This window comes from Orbicella franksi, chromosome 10 (assembly GCF_964199315.1).
Source record: "Orbicella franksi chromosome 10, jaOrbFran1.1, whole genome shotgun sequence".
Classification (NCBI taxonomy): Eukaryota; Metazoa; Cnidaria; class Anthozoa; order Scleractinia; family Merulinidae; genus Orbicella; species Orbicella franksi.
Genome location: NC_138154.1, coordinates 12,779,582 through 12,797,208, shown reverse-complemented (window position 1 = coordinate 12,797,208; position 17,627 = coordinate 12,779,582). Strand labels below are relative to the sequence as shown.

Genomic DNA, 17,627 nt, shown 5'->3' with positions numbered 1-17,627 from the left:
AAAAAAAGAAGTTATTACAACACGGGGTATTCGTATTTGGTCACCCATCCAGGTACGGACCCCACCGAACAGGGCTGAATTTTGTTGAGCGGACAAGACGCGGTGCTGTCCTTGTGGTATAGTGACTCTACGCTGAATGCATTTTTTCTTTTAATTTCTGAGACGAGGAAAGGTAACAAAGGGAGAAAAAAATCACTGATATTGGCTGGGAAAAAAAAGAGCGAAAAAGAGAAAGGAGAGGAATGAAAATGAGAATTAATACATGCTTTGGTGATCGGACAAGAAGCGGTACTTTCTCCGACGAGGATAACTCGGTCTCTCGGACCGATAACTTCATGAATGTTTCAAGTGTGTTATTCTTTTGCAGTTGCGTTTTGCACCAGTTCTGAACAATGCCACTGAGCTCTAACTTTAACTTAACCTACGGATTAAAACCTCAAGTCAGTGGCATCGAAATTGCCACGGTCTACAGACGATCCATTTTCCAAGTTGAGTGGCTCATAGCCACTTTGATTTTATATGTTTTGATTCTTTGTTCATTTCTTTGCCGTTGTTTACAAAAGGTCACGAAACAACAACGTGAAATAGCCACATTCCGCATATTCGAGAATCGTGAGCTTTACGATGGCCAATTTTTTAAATTTCTTTTTCGGAATTTTGATGCTTTCTTACATATATTCTGTTTGGGATATTTCTGACAGTATAGACAAACTGAATGAATCTAAACTCGCGAGATTCGTAGGATGAATATTAAGTCGTTTTTTAATCGACGTTGTCTTCGGCGTTTTTGCCGTTGCAGCTTAAACTGCTTTTTGCTACTTGGGCAGCGAGCGTCTGCCTGCACTTTCGACCATCTCTTTTTGTTCGGTTGCCTAGCTTGTGTTTTAGCGTTTGTTTGCTTTGCTCTCGTTTTGTCTAAACATTTCTCCGCCGTTCATTCAGTTGTCATTGTTTATGCAGGGGACATACGTATTTAAACTCCTATTTAAGTTTCGAAATGTACTACCGAGAGCCAAAGCTCCCTTGCTTGTTATCAAAATATCAAAGAAGACATCCCACAGCGTTGAAGGTTTTCCTTGGCTCAGTGAAACGAAACGAAACGAAACGACATAAACAAATCCTCCACGAAAACATCCACGCAACGCGCGAGTAGTATACGCGGAAGAACTGGTGCAATGTCTAAAAAATAATTTTCACCGACTATCACTGATCAGCTATCATCGACTATCATGCGCCGTTTGACCAAGGCTTTAGCCCGTGTTTTCACGAGTGATGTTTACGTGTTTACCTTGGTTTTGTTTTAACTTTACTGAAGTGAAATTTTTAATCGTGTAAACACAGTAGCTTTACATTTAAGGAGAGTTTGGCACAACATCACCGCAAGCAAATTGACAACGATCTGCGTTCGGCATTGGAGTTAAGTCAAATTTTGCGATTTTCCAATATAGTTTCTGAGCAACGTTGCAGCACTTGGTTTCCGAGAAAACCTCAAACCGTCTGTTGTATGCGGCCTACTTTAGTTAATTAGTTTCCTGTAAACAGCTTCTCTAATAACTGCAGTTTAGTTGCGAAACCTCGGTAAGCAGTAACGGTGGAAAACCTCTCTCGTGAAAACACGGCATTAGTTAGAGGACCTATATGGAGGATTCACTCTCTTACCTTGACAAGCTCTCGTAAGAGTCTATTTAACAATTATTCCATGAGACCGCGTTGGATATGAAGTGATTAATAACCAACGAGCGCGTAGCGCGAGTTGGTTATGATCACTTCATATCCAACAAGGTCGAATGGAATAATTGTTTTAGTATATTCTCAAATCGGGTTTTTGCCGCCGATTTTTATTTCAACAATTTTACAAAGCGGTGAAAAAAACATACAACTTCCGGTCACATGCGCGCCGTGATCACCTGATTATTACATCACTGAATGAGCTGAATGAAATTTGACAGCTTCACAAACGACAAACTGTGGTCAACTGTTAAACAAAATCAACCTTGAAATATTCAACCGTTCAAATGCAAGGGAAAAAGACCGCTTCGGAAGCTTTCAAGTGTTTAAATAGTGTTCAAAGTTCAGGAAGATTTTCCTGATTCTCCGCCTCCGTAGTAGTTGTGAACTTGGACATTGCAGTTGAAGAAAACCTGCGGAAAGCTTCTTCGCTCGCTTTGCCGAACCTCGGTGTTTACGAACTGATTTTGGACTAAAACTGTCCCTTCACTTTGAGGTTGCCGTTCTTGCTGGCCGTGGCATTGGTTTTCTTTCTCAGCTGCAGAGATACCAGTGCATGGGGAAGCTTCAGAGGCTCCGGCTGAGACAAAATCACTGAGAACGTGCGACATCTTCTTTTGCTGTTCTATGGATGGGCGATCATTGTACGATTCCACCGCCTGGTCTGATCTGTGTCCCGTAACAGACTTTATGTGTCTGGTTTCACAGTTATGGTCAGACAGAACTGTAACTGCTGTCGCCCTGAGGCAGTGGTTGGTTAGATGGGGCTCTATGCCAGCTCGCCTGCTCATATTTTTCAACATGTTGTCCAGCATGCTCGAGCCAACCGGCGAGTTGCAATACCAGATTTTGTCATCTGTTGGACTGAATTTCTGACTTTGGCCGTCTCTTGGTTTTTGGAAAAGAGCTTCGGAACTCGGGTTCAGGTGATGTAGGTAGTTTTTGATTGTTTTCACTGGGCACCTCTGAGAACCAGCAACGGCAAAGATCTTCGCGTCGGATTCATCCTCAGAGTCTCCAAGGCCGCCTTGATGATTTTTTGTGCTGCGCAGTGAACCAGGCTGTCGTCTGTTTAACTCAAAATACTCGACACCTCTAGGCGTTGTTCTTAGGGAGAGCATTCCAGGGTTCAACTGCCGCTGATTTTCTCTTCCTCGTCGTCCGAAGAAAAGGGTGAGATGAAACCATGCCGTTCTCTGCAGTTGGGCTGGATTTTGACTGTCGGCCGGCCCAAGTTCGCCGCTTTCAAAGAGCCTCTGGATTTGATCTTTTGACACTGCTTTCTTATGGACAACTCCAGCTTTTTACCCGTCTTTCTGAGATCCTTTACAAAGGCATCCAAAACTTTATTGGCTTCGGTAAACACAGCGTCGGAGATGATAGAAAAAGGCTTGTTGTTTGGTGGCGAGCGAAGAAAGCGATCTATGGCGGCTCGAATGGACTTCATGGATGTGTTTTTGTAATACCTCCCGTCTTTCTTCCTTGCGGAGGTGTAGAAACATTTAAGGCATTCATTTAGCTCCTCTTTGGACATGTCTTCAATTCGTTTCGAAAATTTTGTGGCAACAGGACTTGACAGCCATTCTGTAAATAACGAGGTAAGAATTTTTGTCGTTGTTACGAATAAATTATCAAAATATCGACAGTGAACGTAACAATTGTTGCTAGTTTTTGAGTAAAACTCCCACATACGTACCATTAAATATGTTCATGCCGAACTTTGTGGCTTTCTTCGTTTTTTCTGGGATAGCATTGTCTAATATCTCTTGAAGTTTAGAGGGAGACAGCTCCTGAAACCTGCCAGTATCGGCCATTATGGAGAGCTGAAGTTAAAAACTTCGTGCGGAAAATTTTTAAACTTGGCGCATTATTTTCCATATTAGGTAAAACTCCGACTAATGGCTCATAGTCGGAGTTTTTGAGCCAATTAGAGAGCTAGAAATGCAATAGTCGGAGCTGAGAATATACTAATAGAATTTATTAAAAACTGGATCACTTCATCATGCAATTCAAGAGTTTACAATGGCTTAGCCATCATGACATATGATCCGTTATACTGTGCCCTTCAACTATGGTGAGCGTACGCGTAATGTTTTGGGGCGTTTTTTTCCCCTAAATTTTGATTTAGTTTTCTATATTTTGAGGGCGTTTTTAATTTAACAAATAGTCCACGAGCGCGCGTTGGATATGAGATTAGGTAATTTAAGTAGCCACGACGCCGACGCCGAGGACAACGTCGATTAACAAATGACTTTATATTTTATCTACGAATCTCGCGATACTCTAAAGTTATTTACTTTGTTTATCACCGTCAAAACCTTCACGAAACTGAATCTGGGACATAGCGATAAACTTGAAATAAAAATTTAAAGAATTAGCCGTCGTGGCTCACGTTCTCTAGACAACGCAGAATTTGGTCATTTCACGTTGTTGTCTTGAAAAGGACGGCAAAGAAATGTACCAAGAATTATAACGCACGTGCACATCCAATGTTCTCCTCATCAAATCTTTTGTTTAGCGACGTTCCCGTTGCCGTTACCGTCGTGGTTTTCTTAAACTCCCTAACATAGATAGCCAGCGACGTGCGTAGCGCCGAGTTGGCTATAATCATCTTATATTCAACAACCGCCAGAGGAATAATTGCTTAGTAGACTATGGAAATGGCGCCATAACATTTCCAAGACGTTGCAGTGAGTCCACTTGCAAGTGGTTCGTGTTCCTCTTGGGCTTTGGACATTCTATGATATTGTTACTTTGTGCTCTATCATAGGGACCGCCTAGACCATTTTACGAGTCCTGGTAGGGCTACAAAATTTGGCCAAGACAAACAAGCATTATGACTTGGCCAAGGTCACTTATCCGCCGTTTTTGTCGTCACCTGTGTGAGGCTTGGTGAAAATAACTGACGCGGGTTACTTGGGAAACTCGAGTGAAAAAGGGAAAGGTGATGGAATTAAAAAAAAAAATACAAAACAAAACAAAACAAAACAAAACAAGAAAAACTGAAAAACAAAAGGCACTACCTCAGGGGGGAAGAGGGTAGTCGTTTCATTATAGAGGCAGAAAATTTGTTAAAAGACCTATCAATATCGAAACATCTATACTTGCTGCATTGGAATAAAAGTCCTTAGAGAATATGCCATCTATGGTTAGACCCAATACTGACTTTCTGGTGCATGACAGCGGTCACGAAGGAATCCCGCAACTCAAACGAACGGGATTGATTCATGACCGCTGTCATGCACCAAGTAGCTTTATTGCTTTCAGATGTTAATGAAACAGAAGCCATAAATAATTTCAAATTGAACACTGTAAGTTCATGATGTGGTAGTCTAGGATAGCCTACGAGTTGTCATAAGACATTACAAGGAAAATGCAAAATGGTTACATGTAGATATAGCAGTAAGAGGAAAAAGTATGATCACACAAGAAACAGTTGCTAATTACCTCCTCAAAGCTCAGCTACACAGGAAGTCCTTATTGATCACGTTTTCAGAAATTCAACGGATCTCTTTATCCGCAAGCTTTGCCTAGTGCTGAATATGTGAACCATAAACACATTTCAGACTGATTTCATTTAATATCCTATATACATATACATGTTTTGGGAAAAAGCGTCTAATTTTTGGACTAAAGCTTAAAATTCTTACGTTTTAAATTTTTTTTTCGGCCATATGAACCTGAATTGTTGTCTCTGATCGTTTTAGATTTTGGTTCTTTTGCTATAAGATCCAATAATCCAGTAACGGTTAAAAAAGAGTTACAGACAGCCATACAAGCAAAAAAGATCTACAATAAGCCCATGGAATAAGATAAACCCATCGTTTATGTTTAATTATCTCTCTGAAAGAATTTTGTTCTAGCACTGAATAAACTCGCGTGCAACATTTTGCCAGAGTGAGTCATAGTGACTCGCCGCCTGGGTTGTTCCCTTAGCATGTTCTTAGAGATCGACCTCAACTTTCTCATCAAATAAATTTTTACCGGAAGAAAAAAGAGTGAATGTCATTTGTAGAACGTAAAATACCAAAACAGTTATAGAACATGTCCCATTTTTTCTATCGTCAGTAGCACGAGTCTTGCGCCCATTGGCTTTAGTGTTGCCTTGGGTTCTCTTTCTAGGATCAGTCGTCAATAGGAGCTAATTTACTAAGTTATCCGGCTAAGCGTATAGTCATAAAAAAAAAAAAAGAAAAAGAAAAAGAAAAAGAAAAAAAATTGTCATGAAATTAGACATTTTCAATTAGTTTATATAACTCATACAAGACATTCACACTAACTGATCCAATTGCATGAATTCGTGTTTGGATCAAAGTTGAAAGGTCCTCGCAGTAAATAACGCCAGTTCTCACAACCAATCATGAAAACAAATCATAACCAATAAAAAGGAACTATACATTAGACACTATAGAAAGATACCCTACTCACTTTGGTTCGCTGACTTGAATGAGGTTGAAGGGATCACTATAGCCTGAGAAAACTACAGTGAACTGATCTTACTGAACTGAAAACACGGGCGTTTTAATTGAGCAAACGTGCGAAGACGTGGTTAAATTGGACATGAATTCTTCCGCACGTGCTATACGGACATATCATGTCTGTACTATAGCGAATGCGGAAGAATTGTTCAAAATAATGCTCTGCTTTGTAAGGGATGTTTACCACTAAAACGTGCATCGAATTTTATTCATAGTTATTAAACCCCTTGTGATTTTGAAAAGTGCTGTTTTAACTAGTGCTCTGTTATTGTCTAGAACGATGATCCCTTCCGTGAACAAGGTTTCATCCTAACCGGTCAGTGGAAGTCACGCCATCCGCTCAGTGTCATGTTTTGAACGACTAGGAGTCACGCGAGACCAAAACCTTTGGCCTTTTAATTAATCAGGTAGTCAGAAAAATGTCCCAGTTAACACTCCACTTGGGTTAGAGTTGCTGTTTGGCTTGCAAAGAAAAATGTTAGTCTCGCCCTCGCTTGTGGAAGCGGTTTTTTGGTTGTGTGGACTGTAGACAAAGAGATAAAGATAGAAAAAATACAAATAGGCCAGAAAGGAAACATTGAAACGAAAGGAACTAGATGATTGACATTCTGCATGAAAAACATTTTAGCCATTGCAAGGGCTGATTTAGATGCCAGGCAAGTTTAGAATTACTTTAATCAGAAACATAACCTTTTTGTTATATGCTTGGACATGCCCGAGAGATACAAACTTTGCGTAATTTTTACAGTGCGTTTACTGAAACGGGGCCCACCCAGACAATGAAAACCAATCAGATGGCAGAACTGAAACAATAGATTCCAACATTTTCAAATCCAACCAATCAAATGTCCCATTTTCAATTCCAGCCAATCAAATGTTCGATACAAAACAATGAAATATCAACTTGTTCGTTGTGATGCTTACGCAATTACGGTGTCGCATAATAAATTGCCAAGCTCAAGCCGTTAGTAGTTTCGCGTGCTTGCGGGTTCAAGAAGAGTTATATGCTACACTTTCTATGGGGTCGTTGGTTGGTTTGGAAAATACGTGGAAAAAAACGCTGCGTAAGAGTGTGACTCGTAAATATACGGGAAATGCTATCCACACCGAGATTGAAGATTTGGAGCCTCAAGAGCAAAACACGGGAAATGTTATCCACGCCGAAAATAAAGATTTGGAACATCAAGAGCAAAACACAGGGAATGCTATCCACACCGAGAATGTAGATTTGGAACATCAAGAACAAAACCCGGGAAATTTAATCCATGCCAAGAATGAAGATTTGGAGCCCCAAGAGCAAAACATGGGAAATGTCATCCACGCCGAAAATAAAGATTTGGAACATCAAGAGCAAAACACAGGGAATGCTATCCACACCGAGAATGTAGATTTGGAACATCAAGAACAAAACGCGGAAAAGTTGATCCATCCCGAGAGAATGAAGATTTTGAGCCTCAAGAGCAAGCCACGGGAAATGTAATCCACGCCGAGAATGAAGGTTTGATGCCTCAAGAGCAAGCGAAGGGCAATATAGTCCACTCGGAGAATGAAGCTTTGGAACATCAAGAACAAGCCACGGGAGTTGTAATGGGATTACGATTCCTCTTCGAAAACTATCATTCCCGTGCATGGTACTGGGAGTACATTGAAATCATTCGCAAGCTCGTTTTGACGTCTGCTCTTATCTTTTTGGGTGGAGAGAGCAGGGCCTATGTTGGATTAGCTTTCATCACCTCAGGACTTTATGTGGTGTTGTTTTCCCTCTTGAGCCCTATGGCAGATCCATTCGAGAACAGGTTAATGCTGTCACCTCTGTCTGTCACATTCCTTAATTTGGGCATAGGAGCTGTAAGTAGAATTCCTGAAGAGGGTGGGTGTTTCTACCTCACGGGCGTAGATTGAGGGTGACTTCCTCTCGGGTTCCTAAACGAACGAGCCACTGCGCCCTTACTTACCACTGTACCACCGAGCTGCTAGCTGCCGGAAAATCGAAAATTTAAACTACATATAATGAACAGTAATATAAATTAATATAGAGTTACCCTAACATACAAATGAAAGCTAACCGCAAGCAAAATGGAGTGACACTAACCGCAAGCAAAATGGAATGACGCTAACCGCAAGCAAAATGGAGTGACGCTAACCGCAAGCAAAATGGAGTGACACTAACCGCAAGCAAACCTAACCGTGCTAACTGCAAGCAAGCAAGGTAAACATGTACAGCGGTTTATTAACACGTCTACCTTGTATAAGCAACATCCAGGCGCCCAACCCCATACTCCGCCCGGGCGTTGTATTATTCCGAAGAGGGTATGTCATCATCCTCCATTGACCCATGCGTGGACGGCATCACGTTCAACATACTGGTGTTTGGAGCAAATACGCTAGTGATCACCCTTCTCGTTGGTAATTATTGATTCGTATATTATCTGGCAGTATAGAATGAATCATTTATTTACAATCAGTTTGTCAGCTTGCCCCCTATGTGATTTTTGTTAACCCGTGGAACACCTGAACCTCTAAAAATTATTGCTAAATAGAAAACCACGGACTAATTAAGTAGTCTACTGAATAGTGTTTTATTGTGAAGTAGCTTGAATTGACAAAAAAATGAAATGAAATAAAATAAAATAAAATAAAATAAAATAAAATAAAGAACTGAGCTTTTTTTAAGATAGGTCACTCGTGGAGGTTAAGCTATATTTAGCAACCAAATTCTTAATAGGGGTTTAGCATCTGCTGCAAGGTGTCTAATATAATAGGAGGATTCGAGGGCATGCTCCAGCAGAAAATTTTAAATTTTCAGAAGCTCAGGAACGCTATTTTGGCAGTCGTTTTGCACTAGTAAGGATGCTGTCATTACAATACCTATATTCCAGTAAAAATAGACAAAAGCATGAGAAGAAAACTGGCATCGCCTGTTTTGTCAAGGGGAAGTTATTTGTGGAGGCTGAGCTATATTTAGCAGCCAAATGCTTAGTAAGGACTTAGTTCCCGCTGCAGAGTACGTACGTAACAAAGTAGGAGGTCCGGTGGTATATTTCCCCGGGAAACTTAAAATCTTTAGAGTCTCATCAGTGGATGCTATTTTAGACATTCTGGCAAGACATTTAAGCTGCTGTAGAAGGTAAGGTAATATTTTGAGTGTCCCCCATTTAAACACCATATTTTTTTAAACTACCCACCCCGCCTTTCAAGCAATACTTTTTTTTGGCATGCTCCCCTCAACCCTAATTCCCCCCCCCCCCCCCCGCCGCCTTGTAAAAAACGAATGTTCCCTAACCCATTAGCTTGGAGATGCTTTTACACATAGTTCTTAGCTTTTTCATTAATTTAAGCTTCTCCTTGTTACATATTTGTTTTTCTTTACAGGATATGGACATTGTTCTAATCATTGGAGGCAGGCACCTTGGCAAGTGGCTCTTGCTATTAATGCACCCTGTCCAGCCCTGTTTCATGACCTCAAGAAGCTGGATATTATCCAGCTTCCATGCAGGAGGTCCTTGGAGAGGGTAATGGCAAAGAGGACAGTAAAGGAGGGTATATGTGGAGAGAATCATCGAACAACTCACTTTGTTTAACCAGTATAAAACCACTGCAGTCCTTAATGGGAGACCAGAGCCACTGGAAGTTGGAGAACTCCTTTTTGATGAGACAAAGCTGATTTAAAGTGTCCTGAATCTGTGCAGCTTGGTTGAAACTAGCAGCCATAATATAAATTAATTTTTTTTTTTTACGGGGACTGGCATGTAGACCTTGGGGACTCAAGCATTTGCAAATGGCTGTTTCTAACGTTTTAATTTGTTTGGTCTTTGAGCGTTCGGTTCACGCAACTCACTAACATGTTAATCAAAACAAACTTAATACATTGAGGTGACGGCTTTCAGTCACTCAGACAAATCCAAAGCGGATGACAATGAGTGCATTAAAAACTAACCTCTAATGTGCATTTTCTGTGAATAGGCAAACAGGTATAAATTACAAAAACTGTTAATGTTATGCATGTTCTGATCACTATTTTCATGGGTCAGATCAAGGCATATTCGTTATATGCTACTGGAAGTGTAATGCTTGTATACTGTTTACTTTACGTGTTTTATACGGACGGACAATCCCGGGCCTACCAAATGTTTTGGCTCAATGGGTTACAAAATTCCCTTCCTATGGGGCTCCATTCGCACGCCTTCGGTAAGGAGGACCTCTGCTCTAATTATGTCCCTAAATACGTCACTGCATTCCACAACCAAAATGATGACTTCAGGTCTTCAGGTCAGATACATATGGGTTGTTGATCAAGCTTGTTAGGTCAAGATGGCTGGATATTGGCCAAGTTGTTTCTTTTTTTGCGTGTTTATGGAGCGAGACAGAATCGAGCTCCATAACCACGCAAAAGAGAAAGAGGCCAATATCCAGCCACGTTGGCCGAACAAGCTTGGTCAATAAAGGATTTATTATGTGGCTTACGGGGAAATGTTTCTTGCGGGACACAGCGGGTAATATAGCGTCACCTTGCCAGCTTGGGTAGCCAATCACAGCAAAGGATCTGCTCATGTTAGCTTGCCCGCTCACGGAGCTAGCCATATAATAAAACGACTTACATAGAAAACAACTTCAGGTTCATGTACATTAAGAAAGGGTTAAATTATTAGGTAGCCCAAAAAACGGAATTGAAAATCAAGTTTATTTATGTTTTTGAAAATATTTATTTGGCATGCCTTTGTAAGGCTGTACATATACATCTACTTGTACAGTTTTTTAGTGTCAACTTAACGACAACAACAACACAAACAGCCGCAGCAACTGCACTGACTGAAATGCTGAAATACAAAAATGTAATACAAAATATTTAAAAAAGAGTAACTGCAGCAAGGAACGGTGACAAAAAAAGTTAATGATTGTAATTCCTTATTCTAGAGAGAATTTCAGTCTTTATTTACAAAACACGAATAATTCCAATATCAAAAGTGGTTTGCGTGTGAATGAATTATTAATAGAAAATGCTTTGGCACAGCATGCCTCTCTGAAAAAGGAGGTTCTTTCAAACTTTATCCATTAAAACTAGAATTAGAATTGAAACGTTTTGAGATTTTCTGCAGGGGCGACAGCACAAAACTGCGTGCTCCATTTTTTTTTTTTTTTTTTTTTTTTTTTGTAAACCTGGCAAATACCAATCACTTGTGCAAGGATAGGTTTAGAGGGGAACAGTTTTCAATGGATCCGGTGCAAAACTTGCAAAATAGGTTCACAGACCAACCTGCTAGCTATAATGCTCCGGTCCTTTGCCAGCCCAAGTTAATGTTTGGACGTGCAAAACTCAGGTCCGGTTTGGAGACCGTTCAAACTGAACTGGTCCGTGCTACACCTACACCAATCCATTTTCAGACGGAATGTGCAATTTTGGCAGTATCCACGAACATCACTCTAAAATGGATCTAGCCTGAAATTGTTTTATAAGTATTATTCTGAGCGTGATCACGAGGTAGACACATCTGATCTGCTCAGGTGGATCAAGAAGCACGCTGATCCAGTTCAACATAAAGAGAGTCTATGCTGATAAAAGAACATTCCCGTCTGAACAGACCTGATTCTCGGGTCTAGGACTGGTCCCATGTGAACTTAGCCTAGGAGTCTAAAGTGACTTATGTCTAATTTTGTGTCAAATAATAAAATTATACAACACCAAGCAAGTAGGTGAAAATGCTAAAGAAAATCATCGTCCAGGATATAGCGTTGATGTTGTACTAAATTCTGAGAACTAGTGTCCATAAAAACAGTAAGCAAAAATACTATCCACAAGACGATCATTCTTGACCGAGTTCATATTTTAAAGTAAATTGAAACATGAAAACCAGAACACAGCTTAAATATCATGAAATAATTGATGTACATACAGTTTAAATGGGGCCTTTGCAACACCGTGTCACGTGACCCTGTCAAACATAAAAAGAGGTCGTGGTACGAAATATCAGAAAGGGAAACACCATGATGAAATAAGTGATAATTCCAATTCTGAGGCACTGACGTTAAAATTGCTGCTGGACAGCAAGCAGAACTATCAAACTGTCCAATTGTCCTAAAATCTCCCACTAAAACGTCAAGGGCCTCAAATTAGAAATCTCACTAATTTCATTGCGCTCTTTCCACTTCTGGCATCTATGTCTTTCTAGGACCTTTTTTTCAATGATCGACAAGGTCGTGTGACACAGTCATACAAAGTCACTTTTAAATAAGACATGTTCACGTTGTAATTAAATATAACATGTATGGGCAGTTAACAGTAACTGCCTCGATCAATTCAGCTTCTAACAGAAAAGCCAATTTATTCCTTAACTCAACTAGCCTAAACCATTTTTTTGGCAACCTGCCTCGTTGCAATTATTTTTGTTTGTTTGTAACTTTGCTCTTTGTTTCAGCGTATTTTTCCTTTAAACCAGTTAAGTTAATCAGGGCTATAATAAACCTAGCTTAATTTTAATGGCAATCCTCCTAAGGAAAAAAAAAACAAGGTGGCGACTGGTTCATTAACCCATGCTTCTTAGTGCACGAAAACTTTAACAACGCTCATAAAAAAAAAAACTTAACAACCAATAATAACAATGCACAGAAACATTCTGAGAGCTTTAAACCTTACATACATAATGTCGTTAACACAAAGACAAATATTGCAAAAGTATGGCTATTTTTCCTTCTACTTTATGGGCTGTGTAAGGTTCCCATGGTATTGTGCTAAAATGTACAGTCGCCATCTTTTTTCCTGTGGAGGACTGCTTGACTCAGCACTCCTGCAGTGACGTCTATTGATAGGCGTCTTAATACATCTATCATGCTGTCCAATGTGACATCAAAGTTGAACTTCGTTCAAATTGAGCTGATCATAGTCTTTTGTAACTGATGGATCTACATAGTCATAATTAGCTGGCACAGGAGGCTGCAAAGAAAAGACAATGACATGTCAGTTTACTAACCTGAAGCTGACCCGTCGCTTCTCACAGCCAGAGACGTTAGAACCCGTAGCCCTTGTTAAAAAAATTCCCAGAACACTGGGCAGAATTAGTACAGAAATATAATATAATTTCTCTGGAATACCTGGGGATAGTTGACAAGTTTGGAGCATTACTAAAGAACAAAGGTTCTGCACGTGGAATTGATAAGATGTTATGGAATCAGATAGCTGAAGTGAGAATATTCAGATATGCGACAAAACAACCGACGTTTCAGCATTACAGCCTTCTTTAGGGTTCTTACGGAAGTCAAAGCACCAAGGAACCTCACAGTCTCTATCTCCTCAGAGGCGCATCATCGTGGTGAAGGGGTGTTATCAGGTTGAATGTTGGGTGGAAAAACTCCAACAGTTACTGAAGCTAATAGGCACACACGAAACTCCCGGGGACGGAGATGGTTACAGACAATAGCACAGTAGCTACACAAACCTCCAGAAGGTCTGCACCTACCCCAATATCAACTGAGGAGTGCAAAGTATGATGCCCTCAAGGCCATTAGGTTATTGTCCCCTCAAGCAATGCATCCCTATATGGGCCTGGCATGTACCAAACTTTGTACCAATGTTAGGTTGATTTTAAAGGAATGTGGTTAACAAGCATCGAAATTTAGATTTCCCTCAGGGAAAAAAAAAGCCTTGCTACACATCCATGAAAACAGACTTACTTAGAAGTCTGTGTTAAGAGAGCTCAAATTTAAACGTTCGTGATGAATAAAGATTAATTGTAAATACATAAAGAAAAATTGCAGATCTACTTACCTGAAGTAAAATACGATCCCTCAAGGTTACTAAGTGGAATACCTCGTGTAATTGCCCTCGACGCCATTTTCTGGGGAGATAACAGATCAATTTTGAATGCCTTAATGCTTTGCCTTTATACATGTATCAGGGTACACCAGCTGAGAGGTACATTGTAACTATTAATTATATTACAAATGTGATTTAAAAGTGCAAGTACTCCTTTAACATTAAATCTACCATAGACAAAAATTGCCGTTGAAAATGAAATGTACTGGTTGCTGTGAGGAGTTTTCGTAGAGTTTTTAGCCGGCAGGAAATTGGCTTTTACAGGCTAAGCAAGCAAAACTTTTTGAACTGAAGTTCTATTTAAGGAAACAAACTTCTTTGAGATGATCAAACTATAGGCAGGCAAAGTCAAACTGACGCCACTCATGCCTGCTCCTGACGTGTTCGTATTGAAGAGCTTCCACTGTACGTGGTTAGCAACATTTAGTATGTACGATAGAGCGGACGGGTAAAAAATTCCAGGCTCAAAGGAAGGCTTTCAATCTAACTAGCACACACTGGCTTCAACCTACGTCCATATATTCCTAAACTACGTAATTGCTGCAACCTAGATATTTTAACAGTCACATAATGTGATTTCCGAATGTATGCCACACCTGATATAATTATTCCCTAGCTACGCAATCGCTGTATGTTCTAGTTCAATTCGTGTTGGTTATGCAGCAGTATTAATGAAACAAGTATCAAGAACGTCTTTTAGACTCAAAATGCTTTTAATTAATCACCAGTAATTATCCCAAGCTGTCTGTTTAACTTCTCACATGAAACTTAGCCTCTGCTGTTTCAACTTACTCATCAGTGCAAGTAGCTCGAATTGCAAATGCTTTTGGATTTTCAAAGATGGTCGCTTTTAAGAGTTGCTATTGTGTTAGGGTGCTATTAAGCAATTAGATTATGAGCTCGAGATTTCTATCACTCATAGAACTCGAGAGTGAATAATCTAATTGTTTTCGTATAAATCTATTAGTCATTCAAAATGTTATCTAAATCATCTTCACAGACGCTTCGACAACGTAAAGAAGCGGCCGCCAGTTCGTTAACAAGCGCACACTGCTACACTACTCACTACCTACAATAGAGTAGATAGTGAGTAGCGTAGCCAATCAGGACGCAAGTAGATTTATACTAAAAAGCCATAGAACTACCAAGCAGTAATCTGACAAAACATCTCTTTACCTTATCAAGTATATAGCGAATAAAGCTGTTATGCATCCCACCACAACTGACAATGTGATCAAAGCGATTTGTTTGTTGCTCAGTTTTCCTCCATTCGTTGGTGTTGTTGAGTTATCTGCAAGTAAGAAACAGAACAGCTGCATGCTCAGCAGGAATTATTTCTTGTCGAGAATTCTTTCAAAAATAAATGGCAAACAAGGAAAACACAGCACACCCTGACTCAGAAACCATTAAAAATCATATAATAAAACAAACGCAAAATAATCCCCCTCTCTAAAGCTCTCCTGTAGAACATCAACTTTTTAACAAGCTCTCCTCTCTATTAAGAGTACTTACAGTCTATTCCACAATTTTCTGAAACGGCGAGTCAAGAATCTTTATGAGCTGCTAACTGTAAGGCTCTTTAATGTCACCTAGCACATTGATGACGCTTGGAATAGCCCATTCAAGACTTACCTTTAGCCTCTTTCTCAAAGCGAGTCTTGGTGCTTAATATCCTAATTCATATGAAAATGAGATTTCATTCACATGCAAATTAAAGTCATTTTCATATGAATGGTTGTGCACCACTGAGGCCTCGCTTTGACAGAGAGGCCTAGGGCAACTCGAAATTAAATGGGCTATTAGCAGGCCACGTGTAGCAGAAAATTCTTCAGTAGTTGAGTGATAACAAAAGGTACAATGTACTTGGATGGCTGTTGGCTCAACTCTTGCAGATGCTGAGGAAGTTTCATTTCTCGAGTGAATTTAAGCTGAGTCGACTTCTTCACTGACATGTATTTTACACCCTTTAAAAAGCATGACCTAAGACTCCCTTCCCCCCCCCCCCCCCCACCCCCACCCACACACACACACATACATTGTTAACCCACCTTGAAGCTCCTTTATTATGTATGGCTCGCTATCTGGACCACACATTTTTTCTTCATTACACATCTTGATGTAGACAAGGTAACTTTTGGCAGAGTCGAGTCTTTGTAAAACTGCAGTGTTTGTTGTTGCATTTACATGATATTCACAGTTCAGAAGAGAACCCAGCGTATGAAGATAGTGATTGCAGAGAACAACATATTCACCAGGAGTGCCACGCCAGGAAGCATTGTCTGTCAACTGAAGTAAACAGTTGTGAGAAGGTACTTTTAATAACAAACCCAATTTGGGAGGGGGGGGGGGGAGAGGAATTTTATATAGAAAAGATGGGGGTGCTCGCCATACCTTTTAGGGGTTAAAAAAGCTTTTTTGGTACCTCTTAGGGGCGTTCAGCCTCAATGTGTTTTAATTAGTACTTCTTATCAGTGAAAACAAATTCAAGCCCCGTCCACAAAATAGGATTTTGGTACCCCTGAGGGGTTCTTTTCAAAATTTCCCACGAGCGTGCCATGTCCTTATATGAGTCCGAGTTCCCTCCCCAGGAGTAAACAGTTACTCAATGAGGTGTTTTGAGATATCCACATCAAACAAGGACGAGGTAAATACTATCAGCTGAAGCCAAAGGATGACACTGGTAACACTTACCAAGACCTTGACTATTCTTGATGTCACAAAAACCAAAACAAACAAACAACTGCTTTACTATACAAGGTTGCAAAAAAAAAATATATATATATGATCAAAACTTACTTTATTTTAGTACAGGTGAAGCCAGTTTAGTCGAAATACAACATTAAGACTTCATCTGCTATAAAAACATTTCAGTCTATTTCTCTCATTTTTCCCATCATTTTCGCCTCCAGATATTGTGCTTAGAAAGGGAAGGAGAGAGGTAAAGCAGACAGGCAGAAGGGAAGTAACATGACAAGAATGGAATAGGAAGTGTGCTAAGCAGGTCGCTGACCAGACAGACAGGCAGGCACTTGTCATACATTTTGAAAATTTTCACTGTGTCTTCAGTTCAATTAAAGCACCTAAAATAGTCATTTACATGTTTTGACTGGATTTATCAGCATTATTATTACTGTTCCAATATAGACAGTGTAATATATAATGGGTTATTGACCAAGTGTGGGGTCAATTTAGTTCGCTAGATATTGGCCGAGGTCTTCTGTGTGTTTATGGACCTTGACCAAGCCATCTCGGTTCATCAACACACAAAAAAGAAGACCAATATCCAGCCATCTTGACCAAACAAGCTGAATGGTCCATAAAGGATTTATTATATTATGGCTTGGTACTTGTTTTTCTTGCGGGAGACAGTGCGTAATCCTGAGTGGGCAAGACAGCACCATCTTGCCTGATCGGGTAGCCAATCTCAGCACAAGATTTGGATCATCTTGCCTGCTCACAAGAGTTATATGATATGAAATGCTAGTACAGACCTTCCACTCCACTATAACATTCCTCAGTGCAGGATTACCAGGGAAGATCACTGACCAGTGTCTTATCACCTTTGATGGAGTATCTGGTTCTAAAATGTCAATATTGTAAGTATTGTATTAATT

At 40.0% G+C, this 17,627-nt stretch overlaps 1 protein-coding gene and 1 pseudogene across 2 annotated transcripts in view; both read right to left on the bottom strand.

Moving 5' to 3' along the window:
* Positions 1-2,072: 2,072 nt before the first annotated feature.
* Positions 2,073-3,708, bottom strand: LOC145499891 (uncharacterized protein KIAA1958 homolog; annotated as a pseudogene).
* A 5,942-nt stretch (positions 3,709-9,650) lies between these two features.
* The window catches only part of LOC145499457 (uncharacterized), a 21,840-nt gene continuing 13,863 nt past the window's right edge, over positions 9,651-17,627 (bottom strand). The window contains exons 7-11 of one of the 2 annotated variants that reach the window (XM_081478972.1): positions 17,505-17,593; positions 16,062-16,299; positions 15,190-15,304; positions 13,966-14,035; positions 9,651-13,134 (exon numbers count right to left, since the gene is read on the bottom strand). In XM_081478972.1, the coding sequence (XP_081335098.1) occupies positions 13,048-13,134; positions 13,966-14,035; positions 15,190-15,304; positions 16,062-16,299; positions 17,505-17,593 (599 nt within the window). In that variant the 3' untranslated portion in view covers positions 9,651-13,047. The remainder of the gene's footprint in view (positions 13,135-13,965; positions 14,036-15,189; positions 15,305-16,061; positions 16,300-17,504; positions 17,594-17,627) is intronic. The other variant, XM_081478973.1, reaches the window with a different exon arrangement.